This window comes from Nerophis lumbriciformis, linkage group LG30 (genome assembly GCF_033978685.3).
Source record: "Nerophis lumbriciformis linkage group LG30, RoL_Nlum_v2.1, whole genome shotgun sequence".
NCBI lineage: Eukaryota > Metazoa > Chordata > Actinopteri > Syngnathiformes > Syngnathidae > Nerophis > Nerophis lumbriciformis.
Genome location: NC_084577.2, coordinates 15,688,555 through 15,715,070, shown reverse-complemented (window position 1 = coordinate 15,715,070; position 26,516 = coordinate 15,688,555). Strand labels below are relative to the sequence as shown.

Sequence of the window (26,516 nt, the reverse complement as noted above, 5' to 3'; positions counted from 1 at the left end):
CAAGACAAGAACTAAAACACTACATACAGGAAAACAGCAAAAAACTAAAAATAAGTCATGGCGTGATGTGACAGGTCGTGACAGTACACCTACTTTGAGACAAGAGCTATAGTGATGCATGGTTGGTTATGCTTTAAAGTCATATCCAACAATTGCAACAATGACTTTTAACTGTCAACTGAGTTTACGATTTCTGGTGGTGGTGTGCCTCCGGATTCTTTCAACGCAAAAAATGTGCCTTGGCTCAAAAAAGGTTGAAAAACACTGATCTACGCAACATTTTGACCAAAGAACCACGGTTACATGCTATGTTGACCACGAGGAAGTGTTTCAATGTAGAAAAAAATTGATCGTATGACCCCTTTAATTCGCCTTCTAATCCGGGGGGCCTTTTGTATGAAAATAGACCCAATTATTGACAGTGCGCCTCATAATCCGGTGGTCCAAAAATCACGGTAGTTCTCAATGAAATAGTCCAATAGAAAGAATCAATCGACAATATACAGTCGTGGTCAAAAGTTTACATACACTTGAAAAGAACATAATGTCATGGCTGTCTTGAGTTTCCAATAATTTCTACAACTCTTATTTTTTTGTGATAGAATGATTGGAGCACATACTTGGTCACAAAAAAACATTCATGAAGTTTGGTTCTTTTATGAATTTATTATGGGTCTACTGAAAATGTGAGCAAATCTGCTGGGTCAAAAGTATACATACAGCAATGTTAATATTTGGTTACATGTCCCTTGGCAAGTTTCACTGCAATAAGGCGCTTTTGGTAGCCATCCACAAGCTTCTGGTTGAATTTTTGACCACTCCTCTTGACAAAATTGGTGCAGTTCAGCCAAATTTGTTGTTTTTCTGACATGGACTTGTTTCTTCAGCATTGTCCACACGTTTAAATCAGGACTTTGGGAAGGCCATTCTAAAACCTTAATTCTAGCCTGATTTAGCCATTCTTTTACCACTTTTGACGTGTGTTTGGGGTCATTGTCCTGTTGGAACACCCAACTACGCCCGAGACCCAACCTCCGGGCTGATGATTTTAGGTTATCCTGAAGAATTTGGAGTTAATCCTAATTTTTCATTGTCTCATTTACTCTCTGTAAAGCACCAGTTCCAATGGCAGCAAAACAGACCCAGAGCAGAATACTACCACCACCATGCTTGACGGTAGGCATGGTGTTCCTGGAATTAAAGGCCTCACCTTTTCTCTTCCAAACATATTGCTGGGTATTGTGGCCAAACAGCTTAATTTTAGTTTCATCTGACCACAGAAATTTCCTCCAGAAGGTCTTATCTTTGTCCATGTGATGTCAGATGAAATAAAAAATTGAGCTGTTTGGCCACAATACCCAGCAATATGTTTGACTGTACATATATTGTAGGGTTGCGAACTCTTCCTTGGAAAATGGATTTGTCCCGTATTTAGAGACAAAAGTACGCGTTCCGTATTGAGCTGTCAAGGGACGCACTTTGTCCCGTTTTTTTATTACAATAAGATTATAAAAAATGTCCTTGAATTATCAAAAGATTCCATCGAACGACAACAGCTTCACAACTGTCTTCCACAGACTAAGCTAGTCGATGCCAGAGTGCCTGATCGCTCACCTGTCAATCTCAATCCGTCTGTCAGTCACTCCGCCTCAGCTCAGCGGCAGGTCACTAGCTAGAGTTAACTGCCGAGTTTCTGGCAACCGGGACTCCAAATGGGACTTTCCAAATGTGAGGAATTGGCAAAGTTCGGTGATGGCTTTTGTCCGACGTGGAAGCAGCATGTGGCTATCACGTGTGAGGAGGTACGTGCTAGCTTAGCTACTCTGCTACTTAGCAACTCTGCTCTCTTGGCGTCTTGTCCTCAAAACCCTCATTGTGTATCATTCTAAGTTGGTAAACTGAACGTAGTGTGTCCAGTTTTATGATAGTGACACTACACTTTATGATGGTGGCTCTACACTTTGTGATAGTGACAATATACACTTTAAGCTAGTGACACTACCCTTTAAGATAGTGACACTACACTTTAAGATAATAACACTAGACTTTAAGATAGTGACACTACCCTTTAAGATAATAACACTAGACTTTAAGATAGTGACACTACCCTTTAAGATAGTGACACTACACTTTAAGATAGTGACACTACAAAGCTCTACAACAGGGAGTTGGTGATACAGTAACTCACCAGATTAAGGGTCAAATAATATTTGCCTCAACTCTTAGTAGTTATATTAGTGTTCAGACATTTTGCTTCCATTTAACGACACATGACCACAATACAACATAAAAACAATGACCACAGTGCTGAAATACGTGTTTTGTAAAAAAAAATTAAAATAAAAAAGAAATGTAGCCAGTAGGTATACAGGTACTAGTATAGTACCACGATACTAATGAATCATATTCGGTACTATACCGCCTCTGAAAAGTACCGGTATCTTTTTGAGTAAAATTATGTCTTTTGTCATCATTTTGTAAAATTCACCTATTCACCTAAAATTAACCTACTCAGTGGCCTAGTGGTTAGAGTGTCCGCCCTGAGATCGGTAGGTTTTGAGTTCAAACCCCGGCCGAGTCATACCAAAGACTATAAAAATGGGACCCATTACCTCCCTGCTTGGCATTAAGCATCAAGGGTTGGAATTGGGGGTTAAATCACCAAAAATGATTCCCTGGCACGGCCACTGCTGCTGCCCACTGCTGCTGCCCACTGCTGCTGCCCACTGCTCCCCTCACCTCCCAGGGGATGGACAAGGGGATGGGTCAAATGCAGAGGACAAATTTCACCACACCTAGTGTGTGTGTGTGACTATCATTGGTACTTTAACTTTAACTTTAACTTAACTATAGTACCACGATACTAATGAATCATATTCGGTACTATACCGCCTCTGAAAAGTACCAATAACCTTTTGAGTAAAAGTATGTCTTTTGTCATCATTTTGTCAAATTCTGATTATTAATATAATATTGCCAAAATTGTAAAGTTTTCTTATAAAATTGTGACTTTTGTCGAGTAAAGTTACGACTATTTTCATAAAATTGCCCAAATGTTAAGCTTTTCTTGTCAAATTGCGACTGTAATTGAGTAAAATTCCAACTTTTATCATAATATTGCACAAATGCTCAGCTTTTCTTGTTAAAATTTGACTTGCGTTGAGGAAAAATTACCACTTTTATTATAATATTGCCAAAATTCTAAGTTTTTCTTGTGAAATTGTGACCTTTTTCTTGTGAAATTCCTAACTCATTTTTCACAAAAAGCTTTTTTATGTTTGCATAGTATGTATATATTATTAATGTTGTAAATATAAATCTTTGTATATCTAGAAAGGGTGGTCCTAAAGTGGCAGGCATTTTTCGGAGGTCTCAAGAAGGTAACAAACACAAGTGTGTGTGTGTGTGTGTGTGTGTGTGTGTGTGTGTGTGTGTGTGGTAATCAGGTCATATAATCCACAAAGGTTTAATCAAGGCAACTGGACTTTTTTTAAACGACTTCAACAAACAAGAAGAATCCAGTTGCCTCCATTTAACCTTTGTGAATATTATAAAAATATGTTTGCACAAATCAAAACAAGGCAAAAATAATCGGGTGGACCAGCCCTACAAGGTGTCCCTTATTTTTTTTTCAAAGAGTTGACAACCCTGATATATTTAAAAACACATGTTTGTGTTCTTGTTCATGACTAGTATGAACATTTCATCTTTGTCTCTTTACATGATGCCTTTAGCTTTATTTATTCATGTTTTATGTTTTTTTTTAAGTTAAAGTTATAAAGTCAAATACAAATAAGGCAACGAGAGAAGTATCCCACACTTTTCTTTTGTGTAGTAAATATGTACAGCAGATGTCAACATCAACAATAGGATTTTTCCTGAGTGACTGGACAGGACATATTTAAAAAACTTTGTTTTTAATCGATTAAGAATCATAACAAATAAAAATCGTGATTCATTCAAAAATATTTTTTTTTGACACCCCCGTTTTTTTATTTTATTTTATTAGTTAACAGGACAACGCACATTGATCAACTTTTCTGTAAATGTGCAAGGTTCAGCAAATGAAGTGAATTAATCAACTCATATTATGTTGTACATATGGTGAATGTTTATATTCACTTTGGAGAAAGCAAACCACCAAGTTTAGTTATATAGTGGTATTTCAGTTTGAACACATAAACAGATAAGGCCCCTTAGTTTGATATTTGCAGATGGATTCGATCACTTCTTGTAGGAAAAGAGGCTCTAATTGGGACTTCGGAATGCAAAAGTGATAACCATATCCTTGAGAAAAGACTACCTGTCTAGCTCAACGCCAACATTTGAGTTATGACTTAAAGCAGTTGTTTTCCAGACACTTACACACAAACATTTCATTTTATGGTCAGGATGCGCTCTCCTGACTTGGCACACACACCCAACAACATTGTTTTAAATGTGGCTTATCAACGCCAACAGCTGCCAGCACTAAAAGATGAGCCTGTTTTGATGCTAAGATACATGTTATGTTGTGATGTTGTATTTTATTTTTTAACATATTGTATATGTATTCTGTGTTTTTTTTCTTTTTCTTTTAAATTGTAATTTTACTGCCTTTTTTACATCATGGCCAGGGGACTACAGATGAAAACTAGCCTTCTGGCTAATTCTGGCATTTTTAACCATGTGAACCATGTATGAAATTGCATTGTCCCCTTTGAAATAAACTAATCTAATCTAACCTAGAGACAGAAAGGAGGAATAAAAAAAACTGATGGTTTGGCTTCTCCACTTAGGAGTCTTTAATTTTTTGACCTAGGCTCCTCCGGGTACTGCAGACCTGCTTAATGAGGCTCGCTTGTAATAAAGCAACTTTTTGTTCAGCAAAGCGTCTCCGACGTCTCTTTTGATCCAGTCGCACTGTCGTGTTGCCCTCCTGCCCGGGACGGGGTGACAAGACCAGAAATACACTTCACTACAAAGCTAGTTTCCAACCATAGCAAACTATATACAATTAAAACAACAATTATTAAAAGCCTACTTAAAATAGTATCTCACACACGTGCAGTATTAATGCTTGAACAATGCACGAGTCCTGCAGTCCTCAAACTCACCACAATAAACATTGGCTTTCAGGTTTGAAAGCAGCCTTCGATCTCTTTGTAGAGTGACATCGACGACATCAGTCGAGCCCGTATCGCAGCGGCGACCATTATACATCAGCCTGTCCTCGTTCCATTCCGTTATTGCTGCGGTCTGGTATCCACGAACATATTCCAATGAAAGATTATTTGTACAAAATGTCCTACCGAGGTATGTGACCCCTCTCTAGTCTCTCTTTGTTGACTCAATAATTGGATATTTAGAGATAAATGTCACCATTTGAATAAACGGCACTCACATTGCAATACAACATAACATGTTCAGGCATAACCTTAAAAAAAGATATACGACTGCATTGAGGCAAAACCAGGATGAAGTGTAAGTCATATTCTAAATGTCTACTCTCTTGACCACGTTTTATATTTTCCCTCCTGCTGTTTTTACTGTTTCCCTGACTCACTCCTCTGTCTCGCCATTTCTTTTTTTTTCCTCCTATCGCCAAGTGTTCCCTCTTTTAAACGCCCCCAGCCCCTCTTATGAACTACTTTTGCTATGACCAGCTGCTGGGGACACCAAGTACAGCTACACAAAGTGCACTTGAACAAACCTTGTCTTTGCAGTCTGTTACTGTCGAAAAAAAAAAGTGTTGCGAAAAGTATCATTGTGTGTTGTTTGTTGACAACAGTCAGCCTTGTCTCAGGGTGTCATGGATGAGATAGCATTGTCTCTAACAAGTGTCCAGAGACCACCCCCGAGACAGTCCTATTTACACAGCTCTGCTCTGGGGAGTGAGAGCTCTATTTTTAGTCTGCACGGATTCATTTATTCCCTCTCCATAGCGCGCTCTCTTTAAACAATCTGTCCGACATCCATTCACTCGCCGCCTCTCCCTCCCTCTCAATATCGCTCTATCCCTTTCTGCGCGACCTTTGTGCTCCGATGTGCTTATCAGCCGGTTTGAAGTGGTCGAGTGATTTGTGACGAGAACTATTCAGTGTCCTTTGACAGACGCCTGACTATTTTTACTCGTGACTTTGTCAGTTAAAGAAAGGGATGCAGTGAAAATGAATAGAATTTGATAGGATTCATGGCATCTACTATCATACCAGGCAGCCAGGACATTCAATTGGACGCAAGACTGCCTGCCAACCCATGATGCCCAATTCTGATTTTTTGTTAAAATCCTATCTTTTTATGCAACCATTCATTCACCATCCATCCATCCATCTTCTTCCGCTTATCCGAGGTCGGGTCGCGGGGGCAGCAGCCTAAGCAGAGAAGCCCAGACTTCCCTCTCCCCAGCCACTTCGTCCAGCTCTTCCTGTGGGACCCCGAGGCGTTCCCAGGCCAGCCGGGAGACATAGTCTTCCCAACATGTCCTGGGTCTTCCCCGCGGCCTCCTACCGGTCGGACCTGCCCTAAACACCTCCCTAGGGAGGCGTTTGGGTGGCATCCTGACCAGATGCCCGAACCACCTCATCTGGCTCCTCTCGATGTGGAGGAGCAGCGGCTTTACTTTGAGCTCCCCCCGGATGGCAGAGCTTCTCACCCTATCTCTAAGGGAGAGCCCCGCCACCCGGCGGAGGAAACTCATTTCGGCCGCTTGTACCCGTGATCTTGTCCTTTCGGTCATGACCCAAAGCTCATGACCATAGGTGAGGATGGGAACGTAGATCGACCGGTAAATTGAGATATTTGCCTTCCGGCTCAGCTCCTTCTTCACCACAACGGATCGATACAGCGTCCGCATTACTGAAGACGCCACACCGATCCGCCTGGGGCACTCCACCCTTTTCCGGGCGAGAACCATGGACTCGGAGTTGGAGGTGCTGATTCTCATCCCAGTCGCTTCACACTCAGCTGCGAACCGATCCAGTGAGAGCTGAAGATCCTGGCCAGATGAAGCCATCAGGACCACATCATCTGCAAAAAGCAGAGACCTAATCCTGCGGCCACCAAACCAGATCCCCTCAACGCCTTGACTGTGTCTAGAAATTCTGTCCATAAAAGTTATGAACAGAATCGGTGACAAAGGGCAGCCTTGGCAACCATTAATATGATTATTATTGTCTAAGGCCCCTTCTACACTAAGCCGGCTGGATAAAGTTATCCAGGGTAAATCCCACCTAACCTTATCCGTGTACACACACAAAAAGCCACCGTTTAAGACCCCTTTCCCCCTCCGTCCGCCGGCGCAAAGAGACCTAGTACGCATGCGCGAAAAAATGCGCACGTCATAGTCACCTCTGACCTGGCAGTGTATCCTTACCCTATGTTTCAGTGTGGACTATTGCCACATTTCTTTTAACAGTAAAGTTTGCTTCCCTCACCATCAGCAGCTGTTAGACTATTGTAGTGAATCACACCTGAGCCATCATACATGAATCATATCTTTAATGGACGTGTGAAAGTAAACAATGTGATTAAGAACATTTTACAACAACAGGACACTGTGCTTGTAGGCTGAAATTGGCGGTCATACTTGACGACTCAACTAGATGTTGAGTAATCCCTCGGCATACATCGCGGACAATAACTGATTGTCTGCCTTGCCAATCCAAATGCATTTGCTATTTTCCAAAGTCTTCCCTTGTCCACAGGAACCAGCATTGTCGCTGTCTCTCCTTCGACAAATGGACAAAGTTTTTCACTAAGTAGAATCACAGCTGACCTGGACATTCGAAAGTTCTCTTGCCGTTCCTCTGACACAACACACTCGGTGACAAACATATCCCACCATATCCCGTTCTTCCAGGGCTTATCCAAAACCGTCGCTCAACATTGCCATGTTGCCGTCTGAGATAAGTTGTATCCCAAATAGCTGCATTCGCCCATTTCCTTCTCTTAAAGGGGAACATTATCACAATTTCAGAAGGGTTAAAACCATTAAAAATCAGTTCCCAGTGGCTTATTTTATTTTTCAAAGTTTTTTTCAAAATGTTACCCATCACGCAATATCCCTAAAAAAAGCTTCAAAGTGATATATACACCCGTCCATTTTCCAGGGGCGTCACATAGTGATGCCAACACAAACAAACATGGCGCATAGAACAGCAAGCTATTGCGACATTAGCTCGGATTCAGACTCGGATTTCAGCGGTTTAAGCGATTCAACAGATTACGCATGTATTGAAACGGATGGTTGTAGTGTGGAGGCAGGTAGTGAAAATGAAGTTGAAGAAGAAACTGAAGCTATTGAGCCATATCGGTTTGAACCGTTTGCAAGCGAAACCGACGAAAACGACACGACAGCCAGCGACATGGTAGAAATCGAGGACAAATTCGGCGATCGCCTTCTAACCAACGATTGGTATGTGTTTGTTTGGCATTAAAGGAAACTAACAACTATGAACTAGGTTTGCAGCATATGAAATACATTTGGCAACAACATGCACTTTGAGAGTGCAGACAGCCCAATTTTCATCAATTAATATATTCTGTAGACATACCCTCATCCGCTCTCTTTTCCTGAAAGCTGATCTGTCCAGTTTTGGAGTTGATGTCAGCAGGCCAGGGAAGCTAGGGTCGATATTCTTCTCTTGATCATCTTCGGTGGCATAAGGGACGGTGTGAGCCAAGACATCCAGGGGGTTTAGCTCGCCCGTCTGCGGGAACAAACTGCCGCCATTACTTGCCATGCTACCGAGGTCCTTTGTCCCTGAATTGCTCACACACTCCGGCAGATTCAATGGGGGTTTGGCGGCAGATTTCTTTGACTTTATCGTTGGAAATGCATCTGCTTTGAGTGTCGCAGGATATCCACACATTTTTGCCATCTCTGTCGTAGCATAGCTTTCGTCGGTAAAGTGTGCCAAACAAACATCCAATTTCTTGCCACTTTCGCATCTGGGCCACTGGTGCAACTTGAATCCGTCCCTGTTCGTGTTGTTACACCCTCCGACAACACACCGACGAGGCATGATGTCTCCAAGGTACGGAAAACAGTCGAAAAAACGGAAAATAACAGAGCTGATTTGATTCGGTGTTTGTAATGTGTTTGAGAAAATGGCGGATTGCTTCCCGATGTGACGTCACGTGCTCCGAGAGCGAATAATAGAAAGGCGTTTAATTCGCCAAAATTCACCCATTTAGAGTTCGGAAATCGGTTAAAAAATTATATGGTCTTTTTTCTGCAACATCAAGGTATATATTGACGCTTACATAGGTCTGGTGATAATGTTCCCCTTTAAGGTATTGATGTGTGATTTCCAAAAGCGCCTGTACATGTACAAGAAGGAGAAACACGGGCATGTCTGGATGATTTTCCTCCATCTTTCTAGTGATTGCCGCCGAGTTACCGAACGGGTTGTTATGAAGCTGGCTGTGGCACGTTCTTTCTGATGTCACTTCCTGTGTGGGGCGCGGCCTTTCTGGTGTCACTTCCTCTCCGAGCTCAGTTTGTAAACGATCAATGAGTCCATACAAAGCTAAGAGCCGTAGATTCAAGAAATAGACGGCACACTTACCGGAGTAAAACATTGTCAGAGGAGAGGAACCTTAAACTGTGATTTAGTGTGGCTGACACGATGCTTAGGCTAAAAAAATATTTGTGAGGTGTCAAACTCAAATACAGAGTGGGCCAAAATTTAAAACTGAACAAAGCCGCGGGCCAAGGTTGAACAAATTAACCTTTTAATAGGGACCCAAACAAGTTTTGCATTGAATATTGAACAAGCAAGGCTTATATAACTTTATAGTGACATGCAAAATCGAGTTTCAAATAATAATAATAATAATTAAAAAATATCAATGGCATATCAAATACTATTTAATTAAAAATGGAATGCCTCTTTTCTATGTGCAGCCTTCTGAGGTAAATATCAACATTAACTTTTTCCACAGGCTAATACATTTGAAAATAAAATAACAATGAATAAACCAACCATTCAGGATTTTAAACTGCTCAGTTTGCAACACACTGATCTAATCTGATGTGCCCAAGCCAGATACCTGCCATCTTTTCTTGGATGCTAATTCATTAATGTCGAGGCTCAGGCTTTGAGCTGAGGCAACCTTCATTATCGAACGAAGGTGTTCATCAGTCATTATATCTCGTAGTCCACCCGGACCACAGTCTTGGGGGCGTGCCTTAAAGGCACTGCCTTAACGTCCTCTCCGAGCTATCGTCACGTCCGCTTTTCATCCATTCTAACAACGTGCCAGCCCAGTCACAAGATGTGTGCGGCTTCTGTACGCGCACACACACACACGTGAATGCAACGCATACTTGATCATCAGCCATACAGGTTACACTTAGGGTGGCCGTGTAAACAACTTTAACACTGTTAGAAATATACGCCACACTGTGAATCCACACCAAACAAGAATGACAAACACATTTCGGGAGAACTTCCGCACCATAACACAACATAAACACAACAGAACAAATACCCAGAACCCCCCTCCCCCCCCACACACACACACACACACACACCTTGTAGTATGAGAATTAGCGGTGAATGCGGTGTTACCGCGGCACCGCCGCTGTATATAATCGGCGAGCCAGCTCAAGTGTTAATTTGATATCGCCTCAAAGGCCAAGTGAAATTTACACGGCAAGCCAAATTTGGTTTAAGGGGTTATCCGGCTTAGTGTAGACATAGCCTAAAACACGTTCGCTAAGTGCGCCAAACACGTCACACACGGTGGTGCATTGTGTTTAGGAAAGTAAACATGGTCACAGTTCGTGAAGGTATCAGTTTTTGCACATTTTTGGCCATTTCAAGGATTTTGTGCAACCAAAGTCAACATTTTTTTGTTCAAATGATTTTGTGTGAAGAAATTAAGTAGGAAGACGGCAAGAACTATGGCATTGTGTAGGGCTGATCCGAGGATTGTGTGGGTGAGGAGTAGGAGTGGTGGTGTATTAAAGTTTTCGTGCGCACTAATCCAAGCCCATTTCTTACATCGCAAGGCCCAGACCATGCCCCCTTAAAAATGCGCAAATCATATTAAAAGTGGCCTTGTGCTTAAACTAGGCACGGTCTGACCACTCACAAGTCAATAGTAGGTGCTTTTTTTTTCGTGTTTCGAGTAGAGGGCACAGCGATTTTCAGCCTGACATTGCCGTGTCTCCGAGAACTGAACAAAGGCTGAAAAAACAAAAACAAAGAAATGGTCGCGTCAGGAAGAAAGTGAAGACGAAGATTAATGTGTGTGTGTGTTCATATGTTTCTGACGTGCTCATCAATCAGTCTGAGGAGTAAAAATTGTCACTTTTTTATGTGAGCTGTTACCCAGCATCAACTATGTGTGTCGCCAACGTAACCACGGCCTGTAGGTAAGGCATCTACGGAGTTGCCGTGAGGCCGTGCACATTTCCACGTCCACGTCCACGTCAGTCTTGATACATCCCAACTTTGCCGTGAAAAAGCCCATTTTGAAGCAACCAATGCATGGTGGATCGACCGTGGACAGGTCGAAATCCCGGATCGCTTTGTCAGGGGTCGAATCAATTGAAGAGCAGTCGGTTTTAGAATAATCAATATCACTCGTGGGTGTCGGGACAAGGATGGTCTTTAACTGGCAGGGATGTCGGCGATAAGGCTGCCATCTCCTTCTTCTTCATTAGCACATGGAACACTGAATAACAAAGTGCTGATAAACATTGTTGTCTATTTCGGTATGCGCCCTGTGATTGACTGGCGACCAGGGCCTACACTCGAACACATTTATGTCCCCTGAGCAGGATAAGCGGTAGAATTGGAGGAATGTTTTTGTCAATTGTGAACTGATCTATAATTTATGGTGTGTTTTTATCAACTGTAAAATATGAGCAATCATAAACCACAGGCAAAAAGCCATGGAGTATAATATCTCATTGCTACCAAGAAATAAACCAACAAACCTCTTTTTGGTATAGTCTAATGCAGTGTTTTTCAACCACTTTGCCGTGAGATACAGTCTGGTGTGCCGTGGGAGATTATCTAATTTCACCTATTTGGGTTAAAAATATTTTTTGCAAACCAGTAATTATAGTCTGCAAATTATGTGTTGTTGAGTGTCAGTGCTGTCTAGAGATCGGCAGAGTAACCGTGTAATACTCTTCCATATCAGTAGGTGGCAGCCGGTAGATAATTACTTTGTAGATGTCGGGAAAAGCGGGAGGCAGTGTGCAGGTAAAAAGGTATCTAATGCTTAAGCCAAAAATAAACAAAAGGTGAGTGCCTTTAAGAAAAGGCATTGAAGCTTAGGGAAGGCTATACAGAACAAAACTAAAACTAAACTGGCTACAAAGTAAACAAAAACAGAATGCTGGACGACAGCAAAGACTTACTGTGGAGCAAAGACGGCATCCACAATGTACACCCATACATGACATGACAATCAACAATGTCCCCACAAAGAAGGGTAAAAACAACTGAAATATTCTTGATTGCTAAAACAAAGTACATGCGGGAAATATCGCTCAAAGAAAGACATGAAACTGCTACAGGAAAATACCAAAAAAAGAGAAAAGCCCCCAAAATAGGAGCGCGAGACAAGTACTAAAACACGACACACACAGGAAAACAGCAAAAAAGTCGAAATAAATCACGGCGTGATGTGACAGGTCGTGACAGTACACCTAATTTGAGACAAGAGCTATTGTGATGCATGGTTGGTTATGGTTTAAAGTCATATCCAACAATTGTGACAACAACTTTTTACTGTCAACTGAGTTTAGTTTTTTAATGATTTCTGCTGTTGGTGTGCCTCCGGATTTTTTCAACGCAAAAAATGTGCCTTGGCTCAAAAAAGGTTGAAAAACACTGGTCTAGTGCAGGGGTGTCAAACTCATTTTAGATCGGGGGCCACATGGAGAAAAATCTACTCCCCAGTGGGCCGGACTGGTAAAATCACGGCACGATGACTTAAAAATAAAGACAACTTCAGATTGTTTTCTTTGTATAAAAATAGAACAAGCACATTCTGAAATTGTACAAATCATAATGTTGTTGTTTTGTTTTTTTACAATTACCTGTTGCGGTTAATAGTATATATACTCTTTGTCGTTATTCATATTTTCTGAATAAATGATGGGATAATGATCATTAGAGACGATAAATGCTTTAAAATGTAATATCGGAAATTATCGGCATCATTTTTTTTAATTATCGGTTTCGTTTTTTTGGGGGTTTTTTTTTGGTTTTGTTTATTAAATCAACATAAAAAAACAGAAGATACACTTACAATTAGTACACCAAGCCAAAAAACCTCCCTCCCCCATTTACACTCATTCACACAAAAGGGTTGTTTCTTTCTGTTATTAATATTCTGGTTCCTACATTATATATCAATATATATCAATACAGTCTGCAAGGGATACAGTCCGTAAGCACACATGATTGTGCGTGCTGCTGGTCCACTAATAGTACTAACCTTTAACAGTTAATTTTACTCATTTTCATTAATTACTAGTTTCTATGTAAATGTTTTTATATTGTTTTACTTTCTTTTTTATTCAAAAAAATTTGTTTTAATTTATTTTTCTTATTTTATTATTATTTTTAAAAAGGACCTTATCTTCACCATACCTGGTTGTCCAAATTAGGCATAATAATGTGTTAATTCCACGACTGTATATATCGGCATCGGTTGATATCGGTATCGGTAATTAAGAGTTGGACAATATCGGAATATCGGATATCGGCAGAAAGCCATTATCAGACATCCGCAATGTTCATCAGTCAACTCATTGGTGTTCATTTTCAATCTATCGAGATAAAAAAATGATATCAAAATCAAATTACAGGATGTTATTTATGTAGTCCTCGACTGATGTACTAGCATCATGTGGTTTATTTTGTACATATGTAACATCATCTACAAAGAATCGCTATTGCGACATCCTGTGGACACATTTAGAACAGCTGTTTCTTTCATTCAAAAATTTCAGATTAATTTTTATACTTAGCAAACTCATCCCGCGGGCCGAATAAAACCTGTTCGCGGGCCTGATCCGGCCCTCGGACCGTACGTTTGACACCCCTATTCTAGTGGATGACAATATTAATTTGGAAAAAACTTGAGACCAATTTGATTTTCCCTTAGATCCACATGTCAGATTTGGTGCCGTAGAAGTTTGTGTTTGTACAAAGCTACTGATGTTACCCTTGATGGTGAATGAGGGAAATAGTTTGTCAGTCAACCAACCTGGTTTCTATGGAAGCAAGAACATGACACATAGTTTCCTAGACTGGGACTTTGTCTTGTGTGTGACGGATGTGTGCCTGGAGAGGGCGAGACTGTCACTGTTTTGCTTCAGTCTAATGCTTTCATAAATACACGGATTATATTGGACTATAAAGTAGGAAGAATGAGCGAGAGCTTATGAAATCATTGGAGTTGCAATTAATTGTGTTAATTTGCTTGTTCGCGTTCCAACGCTCTTTCTTATCCCATAATGGAACACCTTACCGGGAAGGGGCGGGGGGGAAAAACAGCAGAATATTTATTTTTGAAACATTGATGAGCAGGTGAGGAGGACAAACTTAGCATGCATCTAGACACAGGAGAGAAATAACAAACAGGCGAAACTGAAACAATCTGAAAAAAAAAAAAAAAAAACATTGCGTGGTGGAAAGCTAGAATACAAAATGTACTGCTTGTAGTGATCAGTACGTACAGTCGGCAAGGTGTTCATATGGTCCCATTCCTGGGTGGATCTCGCGTGAGAGGAAAGGGGGGAGGGAGTTTGGGTTGATCATTTTCTAATGCAATCTGCTGAAAATAATGGAAAGCGCCACTCTACATAGCAACTGCTGCCGTGGTCAAAGTTTGAATTGCCACAAAACACTCTAATGCCGTTTGGCGGCTAAAGTGGATAGTGCGCCCCTCAGCCCCCAAATTGTCACATTTCATGTGTCAGGTAAACCATGGCAAATAAGGTCATATGAATCCCCTTCCTACTGTAAGAAGATGCCAAACCATCCATCCATCCATCCATCTTCTTCCGCTTATCCGAGGTTGGGTCACGGGGGCAGCAGCCTAAACAGGGGAACCCAGACTTCCCGCTCCCCATCCACTTCGTCCATCTCCTCCCGGGAGATCCCAAGGCGTTCCCAGGCCAGCCGGAAGACATAATCTTCCCAACCTGTCCTGGGTCTTCCCCGTGCCCTAAACACCTCCCTAGGGAGGCGTTCAGGTGGCATCCTGACCAGATGCCCGAACCACCTCATCTAGCTCCTCTTCATGTGGAGGAGCAGCGGCTTTACTTTGAGCTCCTCCCGGATGGCAGAGCTTCTCACCCTATCTCTAAGGGAGAGCCTCGCCACCCAGCGGAGGAAACTCATTTCGTACCCGTGATCTTGTCCTTTCGGTCATAACCCAAAGCTCATGACCATAGGTGAGGATGGGAACGTATATCGACCGGTGAATTGAGAGCTTTGCCTTCCGGCTCAGCTCCTTATTCACCAAAACTGATCGATACAGCGTCCGCATTACTGAAGACGCCGCACTGATCCGCCTGTCGATCTCACGATCCACTCTTTCCTCACTCGTGAACAAGACTCCGAGGTACTTGAACTCCTCCACTTGGGTCAGGGTCTCCTCCCCAGATGATACTCCACCCTTTTCCGGGCGAGAACCATGGACTCAGACTTGGAGGTGCTGATTTTCATCCCAAACCGAACCAAGATCCTGAAGATCCTGGCCAGATGAAGCTGTCAGGACCACATCATCTGCAAAAAGTAGAGACCTAATCCTGCAGCCAACAAACCGGATCCCCTCAACGACCTGACTGCGCCTAGAAATTCTGTCCATAAAAGTTATGAACAGAATCGGTGACAAAGGGCAGCCTTGGCGGAGTCCAACCCTCACTGGAAACGGGTCCGACTTACTGCCGGAAATGCGGACCAAGCTCTGACACTGATCATACGCCACAATCAGACAGTCCGATACCCCATACTCTCTGAGCACTCCCCACAGGACTTAACCAATGCCGTTAATGTATGAATACTATGTTTCAAAGATTGTAAGAAGGCGACCTAAAAGCACCACTGTGCTACGGAAGAATGCATGCCGACTGAAGTAATGACATTTCGGATGATGATATCAACTGTGAAAGGCAGTCGCATGTACCATTACACCACAAGGGATACGAAATGTACAGATCCATCCATCCATCCATTGTCTACCGCTTGTCCCTTTCGGGGTCGTGGGTGGTGCTGGAGCCTATCTCAGATATAAATTATAAATAAAGGTATACACAAATACAGATCTAACAGAAAAAACACAATGTATTTATATAAGGGCATCATTATTAGGACTCACAAAAAAATTGCTAGAAATTTGTATTTATTTATTTATTTGCAGACACACACAAACAATTGATATACAATGTAAAGCAAAACACATACAGAAAAGGTTAAGACTCAAATTGTTTAAATTGTAAAGCCGACTTATCACAGCAGCAAGAATTAAATACATATCATATACAACAAACATCCTCATCATAATCCACTTCAGACCAATATAGCCTTCAATTGTTTTTATAAGAACAAAATGCAGTTGTGCATCGAAGAACTGGTGGTAGTTTATTCCAAAAAGGGGGTAGACGTTCTACACAATGGTAGATAAGTCACCACAGTGTCTTGTTAAAGTAAGTATGAATATCAGAGGAATATGTAAAAAAATATTGAAAACTATTGGTAAACATGTAGATACATGAACAGTACTTATTAGGGTTGTACGGTGTACCGGTATTAGTATAGTACCGCGATACTAATGAATCATATTCGGTACTATACCGCCTCTGAAATGTACCGGTCCCCCCCCACACACACCCCCGTCGTCGTCACGTCGTGTAATTGCTGGTTTACGAGCAGAGGAGCATGTTCGGCAGTGCACAATCACAGAGTACTTTCAAGCAGACACAGTGTGTAGACCAAAAAGGAGAATGGATGCATTTTGGCTTAAAAACTAACGATAAAGGTGAAGTTATAACACTGAAACGCCCTCAGGAAGAGGTGCTTTAAGACATGGCTACCTAGCTAGCAGCTAACGTCCATCCGCGGTCTGCAGTGTTCTAGCTACTTCTAAATCACTAATCCTCACCTCCATGGTGACAAATAAAGTAAGTTTCTTACAAGTATCATCCTTGCAGGACGAGGAATAGCTAAACATGCTTCACTACACACCGTAGCTCACCGGCGTCAAAATGTAAACAAATGCCATTGTTGGATCTACACCTGACATCCACTGTAATGATACCAAGTATAGGAGCGTATCTAGTCGATACTACTATGATTACGTCGATATTTTTTGGCATCACAACAGCTTTTTTTTTTTTTTTTTTTATGTATATAATGTTTTCAAACTCAGGAAATATGTCCCTGTGTAGTGAGTCTTCTTCTGCGTTGTGTAATTTTTTAAAATAAAAGACACTTCACCATGCCGTCGGTTCAGTATTTATTGGGAAACCTGTGTTGGAAACACAAAACACACACACAGGTCTCAACTTTCTGGCGGAGTGATATCTGCTCCTTCTCGTTCAGAAGTCCGAAGGAAGAGGAAGTAAAGCAATCGAAAAACAGCAAAGACACTTCCCGCACCGGACATCCGGTTCTTCAAAATAAAAGCGTTACTTCAAAATAAATATAATACCCTGTCTAGTTCATAATATAGCGCAACAACATCACACTATTACATTCACCCCCACTGTTTTGCGCTATAAAATGAACAAGACTCACAGCTTTAATAATACGACACAGCAAAAAAAAAAAATTATACATATAGTATCTTCAGGTACCACTATGTAATTCCCTCATTACAAACTCATAAACCAGCCTATCCAGTTAATAAAACTATCCAACTCAGGATTAGGATGAGTACTAGGTGATCAGTCTCTTACTCAACCATAGGAAAAAGTGCCATATACACATTTTAAGGCTTTAGAAATACATAGTGCCAGCAATATGTACCCAATACTATAAACACTGGAATTTGTTTTCATGTTTTTATGAAAAATGAAAATTCTGTCAGCATTACAATAACTCCTCTCATTATAAAAACAAAAGAAGCGAAGAAGACAGAAGGGGAAAAAAAATCTCATCCTTAAAGATGGAAGTCTCTAACCCCTAACCTCAACTTTCTGTGTGGACATAACTTGGATAAGCCTATTTACCGGCCTAACTAATCTACCTAATCTTGTGCGGAGTCCACTTCTCAGAGAACTCACAGAACCACCCTCCTGCACAGTAACTACTGTCTGAGACTCGCTCGCAGCAACAGAATCCACACACGAAGTCGCAACTGAGTATGCGAAATCTCTTACCCCAGACACAGCACAAGTATCAAATGAATGGTCAAGCGGCTGAAAATTACCTGAACTATCCTCGATTATTTCGGGAGAACCACTAGCATCCCCACTATCGACCCGCTGTCCTTCACCGTGACCCTCAGGTAAATCTGACAAAACAGAAAGGTCAGCCTCCCCCTCTACTAGCGACTCAGAAAGACCAGATACCCAACATGCGGTCCTGGCATCACTCTGCTCTTCCTGGCCCAACGAACCCCCAGACTGTTGACTCTGACTATCACTGAGGACAGAAAACTCAACTTCCTCATCAGATTCCTCCCACGAAGGAAGCGGCAAGAACTTAACCGGCATTATCAAATTTCTGTGAACTGTCTTGATCCGGCCAGTGACCGGATGTCGAATGCTGTATGTGTGAAGTTCGTCGTTCTTGCTTACAACCACATACACTGCACTCTCCCAACGATCTGATAATTTCTTTTTCCCGCTCTCTCCTTTGTTCGCTAGCAAAACTCTGTCACCTTCTTCTACGGAGAATCCTTTTGTCTTTCGGTTATACACTTCAGCTTGCTTGGCCTGTCGTTTGCTGATATGTTTCTGAGCTAATGTCATTGCTTCCCCCAGATCTTTTCCCAGAGACTGAACATACTTGTCCACGTCCACGGTCTCTCCATCTAAGAGAACGCTCTCAAACATCACATCGACAGGCAATCGAGGAGTGCGACCAAACATCAAGAAAAATGGCGGAAACCCCGTGGTTTCATGAACTGTGCAATTATATGCAAAAGTCAGTGAAGTCAGCATCTGAGGCCATTTTGCTTTTAAGCGTGGCGGTAGAGCTCGGATCATCGAACCCAGGGTGCGGTTAAATCGCTCAGCCTGGCCGTTCCCCATAGGGTGGTACGGCGTGGTATGCGACTTTTCAACCCCGGCCAACAATAAAAGCTCAGCTATTAGCGAACTTTCGAAATTAGCCCCTTGGTCCGAATGAAGGCGTGCTGGAAATCCATACACAGAAAAAAAATTATTCCACAGCACCCGAGCAACAGTTTTAGCAGTCTGGTTAGAGCAGGGATAGGCACAAGCTACCCTAGTGAAATGATCGGTGACTACCAGCACATCAACAGACCTGTTATTAACATCCTCTGCTGACCAAAAATCAACACATACCAACTCCATCGGGGCAGTAGTCACAATAGACAATAGTGGAGCTCTGGCTTCCGGTTCTGGAGCTTTGCTCAACACACATCTCTTACACTGAGTGACATACAACTTGACATCAGCAGCCATTGTGTCCCAATAGAAGCGTTGTCTAGCGAGCCACAAAGTGCGCTGCTGACCCTGATGACCAGCATCATCATGCAAGCCCTTCAACACTCGACTCCTCAGAGCAACTGGAACGACATACTGGAAAATGTTCTTTTTGCTCACCAAATGCTTGGACACACGATAAATCACACCCAGCCGGGTTGTGAGTTTTCCCCACTGCCTCAATGTCCTGTTAGTCTCCTCAGACTCCTGAACTCTCTCCCTGCGAGAAGGACGGTGACCTCGGTCCACAAAGAACCGTACTCTACTCAACACAGGGTCCTGAAACTGCAATTTGTGCAGTTCTTCATGAGTGAAAACGGGCAATGGGGTCTGACCCATCGCTGCCACTTGTTCTAATTGCTGCACCTGAGAGATGGCCCTCACCGAAACACCATCCTCCCAGTGACAATGCGCATCTAATACTGCGGACACTTCCTGTCTTATAATCTTACCTGTAACACAAGCTTCGCCCCCACAGACTATAGAGGAACTGGAGTTAGCTTGAGGCTGCTCACTCCTTCCTGGGCGCTCACAGGACAGATGAAACATATCCTGCACTTGGGGCCCTAAAACGCCACTCGCCTCTCTTAACAAAACATCATAAGGAGTTCTCGTCAACCTATGCATTACCTTACACCTCACAAAAGGCTCTCTGCTCAGAGCATCGGCCACGGTATTCTTGGGTCCAGGAAGATACTGGATGTCGAAATCAAATGGAGCCAGTTTAGACACCCACCTGTGCTCGCATGCATCCAGTTTTGGTTTCGACAGTATGTATTTGAGCGGATTGTTATCCGTCCACACAGTAAATTTCTGTCCCTGAAGCCAATGACTGAACTTATCATGAATGGCCCACTTCATTGCAAGGAACTCAAGTCTATGAGCTGGGTACTTAGACTGAGCATGATTCAATGACTTGCTAGCAAAGGCAACAGGCCTAGCTATGTCATAGCCATCCTGAACTTGTGAAAGTACAGCCCCTAATCCGCTGGTGGATGCATCGACAGACAGAATAAAAGGCTTAGAAAAATCCGGATGGGCTAGCAAAACCTGGTCAACAAGAGCCTGCTTCAGAGCTTCGAAAGCCTGCTTACACTCCTCATTCCAATCGGCAGGAGTAAGCCTGCGTACAGCTTTTCGACGCAGTTTACCACGAGCCCCACGTGGCTGTTTACCCCCTGAGAGAAGTTGAAAAAGCGGCTTAGCTATCATAGAGCAGTTCTCAATGAAATGTTGATAATATATTACCATGCCAAGGAACGAGCGCAACTTATCAACTGACGGTGTGGCACCATCACTGTCCATCATGACGGACTCACTCACGCTCACAATGGCCCGCACTTTGTCTGAATCAGTGGATATCCCCTCCTGAGAAACCACATGCCCCAAAAACTTTACAGATCTCCGCAATAATTTACATTTAGCCGGAGAGAGCTTCAGGTTGTGCTGCTGTAAACGCTTGAAAACTACCTCCAGTCTTTCCAGACTCTGCTGCTCCGTCCTGCCAAAGACCAACACATCGTCAAGGTAGCAAAGCAAAGACATGAAGTTCTGATCACCAAAGATGGTGAGCATCATCCTCATAAAAGTGGCTGGACTATTACAGAAGCCCTGAGGCATGCGATTGTACTCATGCAACCCCAGAGGTGACGAAAAGGCAGTATATTTCTTATCATCCTCGTGGAGTGGCACATTGTAATAGCCCGATGTCAGATCAAGCGTGCTGAAAAAGGCATTACCCCCCAGCGCCGCCAGCACATCCGCCTGATGAGGCAGAGGATGAGCGTCTTTGACTGTGCGGGCGTTTAACCAGCGAAAATCTGTGCACACTCTGAGGTTACCATCTTTCTTCCAACACAACACCAAAGGTGAAGCGTACTCGCTACTTGACTTTCTGATTATATCCCGTTCTTCCATCTCATCCAGAGTCTCTCTCAACTTCTGGTAGTGTGCCGGAGAGAGCCTCCGATAAGGCAACCTAAAGGGGCGGTCATCAGTCAGTCGAATACGGTGACAAAAGCCAGTAACTTCCCCACAATCCAAAGTGTGTCTGGAGAACACGCTTTCGTACTTCACAATCAAATCAGTCAATTTCTCTTTCCAAGCTGGAGATATGTCACATTCATTCACTGACAAACTCCGAAGACCCAGACCCTCGAGCCTAGAATCCCCTCTTATCACACTGCCGCTCACCGAACTCTGTGCTGTCAAACTGCCTTGACAGTCGTCATTGTTAACTCTCACCACATTTTGGTGAACAGTATGTTCGATACCATCATCAAAATCCTCCAATGCGATGCACGGGGAAACATCTGCCACTTTTGCATTTCTTCGCAAAGTCAATGTGGATGTAGTTGGGTTGATTATTTTCACGGGGACCCAACCATCTCCCCACAACGGAGTCAGTACTCTACCGACTGGTATGTTACGGGGCACACAACGTGATGAACTTGGCTCCACGATAACAGTACTGCCAACTGAGAGTTTAGTCTCTTTGGGAAGGCGGCCCCACACAACATGTTCACTCATAGGCTCCAATGTTACTGCCTGTTTAAGTTTGACTGTCCCCACTCTGTCTGGAATCTTGTCCCCCCTCCACCTTTCCAGATTAGCCAGAAACCGAATAAACTCACTGGCCTCTTGCTGCTGCGGCGAATCAGATTTGCCTACTATACGCCAATAAGCCTCATCAGACTTAAATCTTTTGATGATCGGTTTCAGAAGATTAGTGCCCACAATCATTTCGTCTACCTGTCCGTCAATAATCAGCACTGGAACAAGATAGTCAGAGTCAAACAGTCTGAGTTTCATCTCACAAATCCCCACTGGCTCTGTCTGCTTCCCACCACACCCAACGAGAACAATGTCTGTAGAGGATATTAAATCGCCACCCACTACTCCCGCCTCCCTCAACTGAGGTACAAGATCTGCGCGCAGAGAAGTGGCCATGGACCCACTATCTAACATCCCCTGAACCTTGACTTTGTCCCCTGCTACCACAGTGGTGAAAAACAAACTGTCGCTTTCGCCTGTCCTCATTGTGTTCTGAAAAATCACTGTTTTGTCTGATGGCGCTAGTTCACAGGCAGCAGAAAACACTGATTGAATATCATCATCAATAGAGGGAAAACCACTTAGCCCCACGTTGCCCTCCGCCAAAGAGGAGCTGCCTAGTTTTCCGAACTCTGAGGAACCCGATTGTGTGGTGACTGAGTCGGAACTGCTTGTTTACAATTAGCGCCGATATGGCCTGGTAAGTAACACCTAAAGCATAACTTGTTCATCCTGCAATGCACACTGGTGCTATGGTCAGAACTGCCACACACTCTACAGTCGCGAGTGTATCTTATGTTCTGTTCTGCGATGAATTGTGTGCTGTATTATGAGGCGAATCGTGTGCTAGTTGAGCATTACTAGACAATGTACGCTCCAGTAACTGCAAAACTCTGTCCATTGTGGATTTTTCCTCAGCCGAGGGTAGCTGGTGCGGCACAACTTTGGGAGCAGACGACAAAATCCCCCCAATCTGAATATCACTGACTATCCCCTCCTGAATCGCTCCCACTGTCACCTCTTTCTGTACTGACAGTTGACTCCCACAAAATGTCTGCACCTTCCTGTGGTTATCAAGGTGTTCTTGTACCTCCTGGGCAGACCATTCACGAGGTGGCTTTGTTTTAAATATCAGTGCCAGTTCTTTATCAGGGCAGTTACGGACAAACATGATCACTGCATGACGACTCAACTCCGTAACAGGCTCACCTTTACTGACTAAGCATTGCTCCGTAATTTCAGCTGATTTGTTGAGTCTAACCCAGTAGTTAAGAGGGCTTTCCCCAGCAACAGGCTGTACTGCATAGAAGTCAGCTAGGGGTAGGTCGGAGTGCACCACGTCACCAAAATGGCGCCTTAACACACTATAGACTACATTAACATCTATCGTGTCAGGATTGCTGCGCAGCCATACTTTGGTGACATCCCTGGCCTTGCCCAGGAGTCTGTTTACAACCTCCCCAATACTGTCTGTCCCACTGTACCCTTGTTTGGAAGTGTAGCTCCTCATTAACTCCTCCCAATCCAATATGGAGTATTTATCTGTACTATCCCCTCTAAAGTACGGTGGAATATTGACTTCAGAACGTAGTACCAAATTCAGCTTTGAAGCATCAATGACAGTGGTGCCACACTGGTCAGGGTGGTAGACATGCTGAGGTTGGTCAGGGCTTACAGTGGTTGTATGATCAGTGATGACATTTTGGCACAAACTGGCTTTGATAGATTCTCCAATCTCTGCCCCTATTGACCTAGCTAATTCAACTAGCTGACTGGAAGATAACTCCAAACCAGTACTGGGTAAGTTTCGAGGTGCGGGACCTACTGGTGATACCCCTGTAGTGAAAGGCAGGGTACGGGGCCTGACCACCTCATCTCTCCGCCTCTCATGTCTGCCCCCCTCCACAGTAGAATGGCCTGGTTGTAATACAGGTCGACCTGGCGTGGACATTGACAGGGGAGTGTACATCAAAACACCCCGGCCCTTCCCCACACTCTTAATTTCCGACCCATGTACGTTAAATACTTCCATACTGGCAACCCACCCTAATTCACAGCTAAATATGCTAGCTCAGCAACACGGAAAACACCACAATGAACCAGCATAACACCCCAACACTGATAACACAATTTGAGCAAAACAGTCTTTTTTTTTTTCTTTTCTTTTTTTTCTTGAAAGAAAAAAAATTAAGTCTCTTGAATGAGCCAACCCACAGATGAGGATACCGTATTTCAGCAACAGCTCCGGATGGTTCAGCACACGGCGATATTCTGCTCCTCACAGCCGATCTGTAGCGCCCGCGTGTCGTCCTCAAAAGCAGGAACTGCAGCAATTAGCCCCCATCTGCTCCGTCTCAGGTACTGCAGCAACGGCGGTGGTCAGCTCCAGCTGAACAGTCGACGGGTCACGGCACCAATTTTGTACTGAGTCTTCTTTTGCGTTGTGTAATTTTTTTAAATAAAAGACACTTCACCATGCCGTCGGTTCAGTATTTATTGGGAAACCTGTGTTGGAAACACAAAACACACACACAGGTCTCAACTTTCTGGCGGAGTGATATCTGCTCCTTCTCGTTCAGAAGTCCGAAGGAAGAGGAAGTAAAGCAATCGAAAAACAGCAAAGACACTTCCCGCACCGGACATCCGGTTCTTCAAAATAAAAGCGTTACTTCAAAATAAATATAATACCCTGTCTAGTTCATAATATAGCGCAACAACATCACACTATTACACCTGGACACATGAGGACTTTGAATATGACCAATGTATGATTTTGTAACGACTTGGTATCGGATTGATACCTACCGTATTTTTCGGAGTATAAGTCGCACCAGCCGAACATGCATAATAAAGAAGGAAAAAAACATATATAAGTTGCACTGGAGTATAAGTCGCATTTTTGGGGGACATTTATTTGGTAAAACCCAACACCAAGAATAAACATTTGAAAGGCAATTTAAAATAAATAAAGAATAGTGAACAACAGGCTGAATAAGTGTACGTTATATGACGCATAAATAACCAACTGAGAACGTGCCTGGTATGTTAACGTAACATATTATGGTAAAAGTCATTCAAATAGCTATAACATATAGAACATGCTATACGTTTACCAAACAATCTGTCACTCCTAATGGCTAAATCCCATGAAATCTTATACGTCTAGTCTCTTACGTGAATGAGCTAAATAATATTATTTGATATTTTACGGTAATGTGTTAATAATTTCACACATACGTCGCTCCTGAGTATAAGTCACACCCCCGGCCAAACTATGAAAAAAACTGCGACTTATAGTCTGAAAAATACGGTAAATTTGTGGTATCATCCAAAACTAATGTAAAGTATCCAAACAACAGAAGAATAAGTGATTATTACATTTTAACAGAAGTGTAGATAGAACATGTTAAAAGGGAAAATAAGCAGATATTAACAGTAAATGAACAAGTAGATTAATAATTAATTTTCCAGCACTTGTCCTTAATAATTTTGACAAAATAATAGAATGGAAAATTACGCAATATGTTACTGGATATGTCAGCAGACTAAATTAAGATAGATAGATAGATAGATAGATAGATAGATAGATAGATAGATAGATAGATAGATAGATAGATAGATAGATAGATAGTACTTTATTGATTCCTTCAGGAGATTCCATCAGGAAAATTTAAATTTCAGCAGCAGTGTACAGAATTGAGATATAATTTAAAAAGTAAATAATAAATAATGGGGGTATATATTATTGTATTGCATCACCCCCTCCACCCCCAGAGAGGAGTTGTACAGTCTTGATGGCATGTGGGACAAAAGAGTCCTGCACTTGGGATGAAGCAGTCTAGCACTGAACAGGCTCCTCTGGCTACTGATAATGGTATGCAGAGGGTGACTGGCATCATCCAGGATGCTCACTAGTTTTTCCACAGTCCTCTTCTCTACCACCGTCACCAGTGAGTCCAGTTTTATTCCGATCGTAGAGCCGGTCCGCCTGATCAGTTTCTCCAGTCTGGAGCTGTCCTTCTTAGATGCACTACGATGTAGAACAGAACACTGGCAACCACAGACTGGTAGTACATCCACAAGTGTTTTTTTTTGCAAATGTTGAAGGAGCGCAGCCTCCTCCGGAAGTACAGCCCGCTCTGTCCTTTCCTGTACAAGTGGTCCGTGTTAAAAGTCCAGTCCAGCTGCGTTTGCTTACTTACTACTAAAAGACAAGTTGTCTTGTATGTTCACTATTTTATTGAAGGAGAAACTTGCAATAATACACATATGTTTAATGTATCGTTAGATTTTTTTGTTAAAATAAAGCCAAAAATGCCATTTTTCGTGG

The 26,516-nt window shown here is 42.7% G+C and overlaps 1 protein-coding gene and 1 long non-coding RNA gene across 10 annotated transcripts in view; one reads left to right on the top strand and one right to left on the bottom strand.

Annotated features, from left to right (window-relative positions):
* Positions 1-26,516, top strand: part of rap1gap2a (RAP1 GTPase activating protein 2a) — a 293,355-nt gene that overhangs the window by 165,179 nt on the left and 101,660 nt on the right. Inside the window, exon 1 of one of the 9 annotated variants that reach the window (XM_061925633.2) lies at positions 1,475-1,802. The exons of 6 other annotated variants lie outside the window; for them this stretch is intronic. In XM_061925633.2, coding sequence (XP_061781617.1) covers positions 1,591-1,802 — 212 coding nt within the window. In that variant the 5' untranslated portion in view covers positions 1,475-1,590. Of the gene's footprint in view, positions 1-1,474; positions 1,803-5,239; positions 5,296-5,330; positions 5,464-26,516 lie in introns of those variants that run through there. 2 more of the 9 variants (XM_061925645.1, XM_061925639.1) reach the window with 2 other exon arrangements.
* Positions 17,463-24,957, bottom strand: LOC133572885 (uncharacterized). Its single transcript, XR_009810590.1, has 2 exons — positions 24,692-24,957; positions 17,463-17,549 (listed from the first exon to the last, which is right to left on the bottom strand). It is a non-coding gene; the product is annotated as an uncharacterized lncRNA (long non-coding RNA).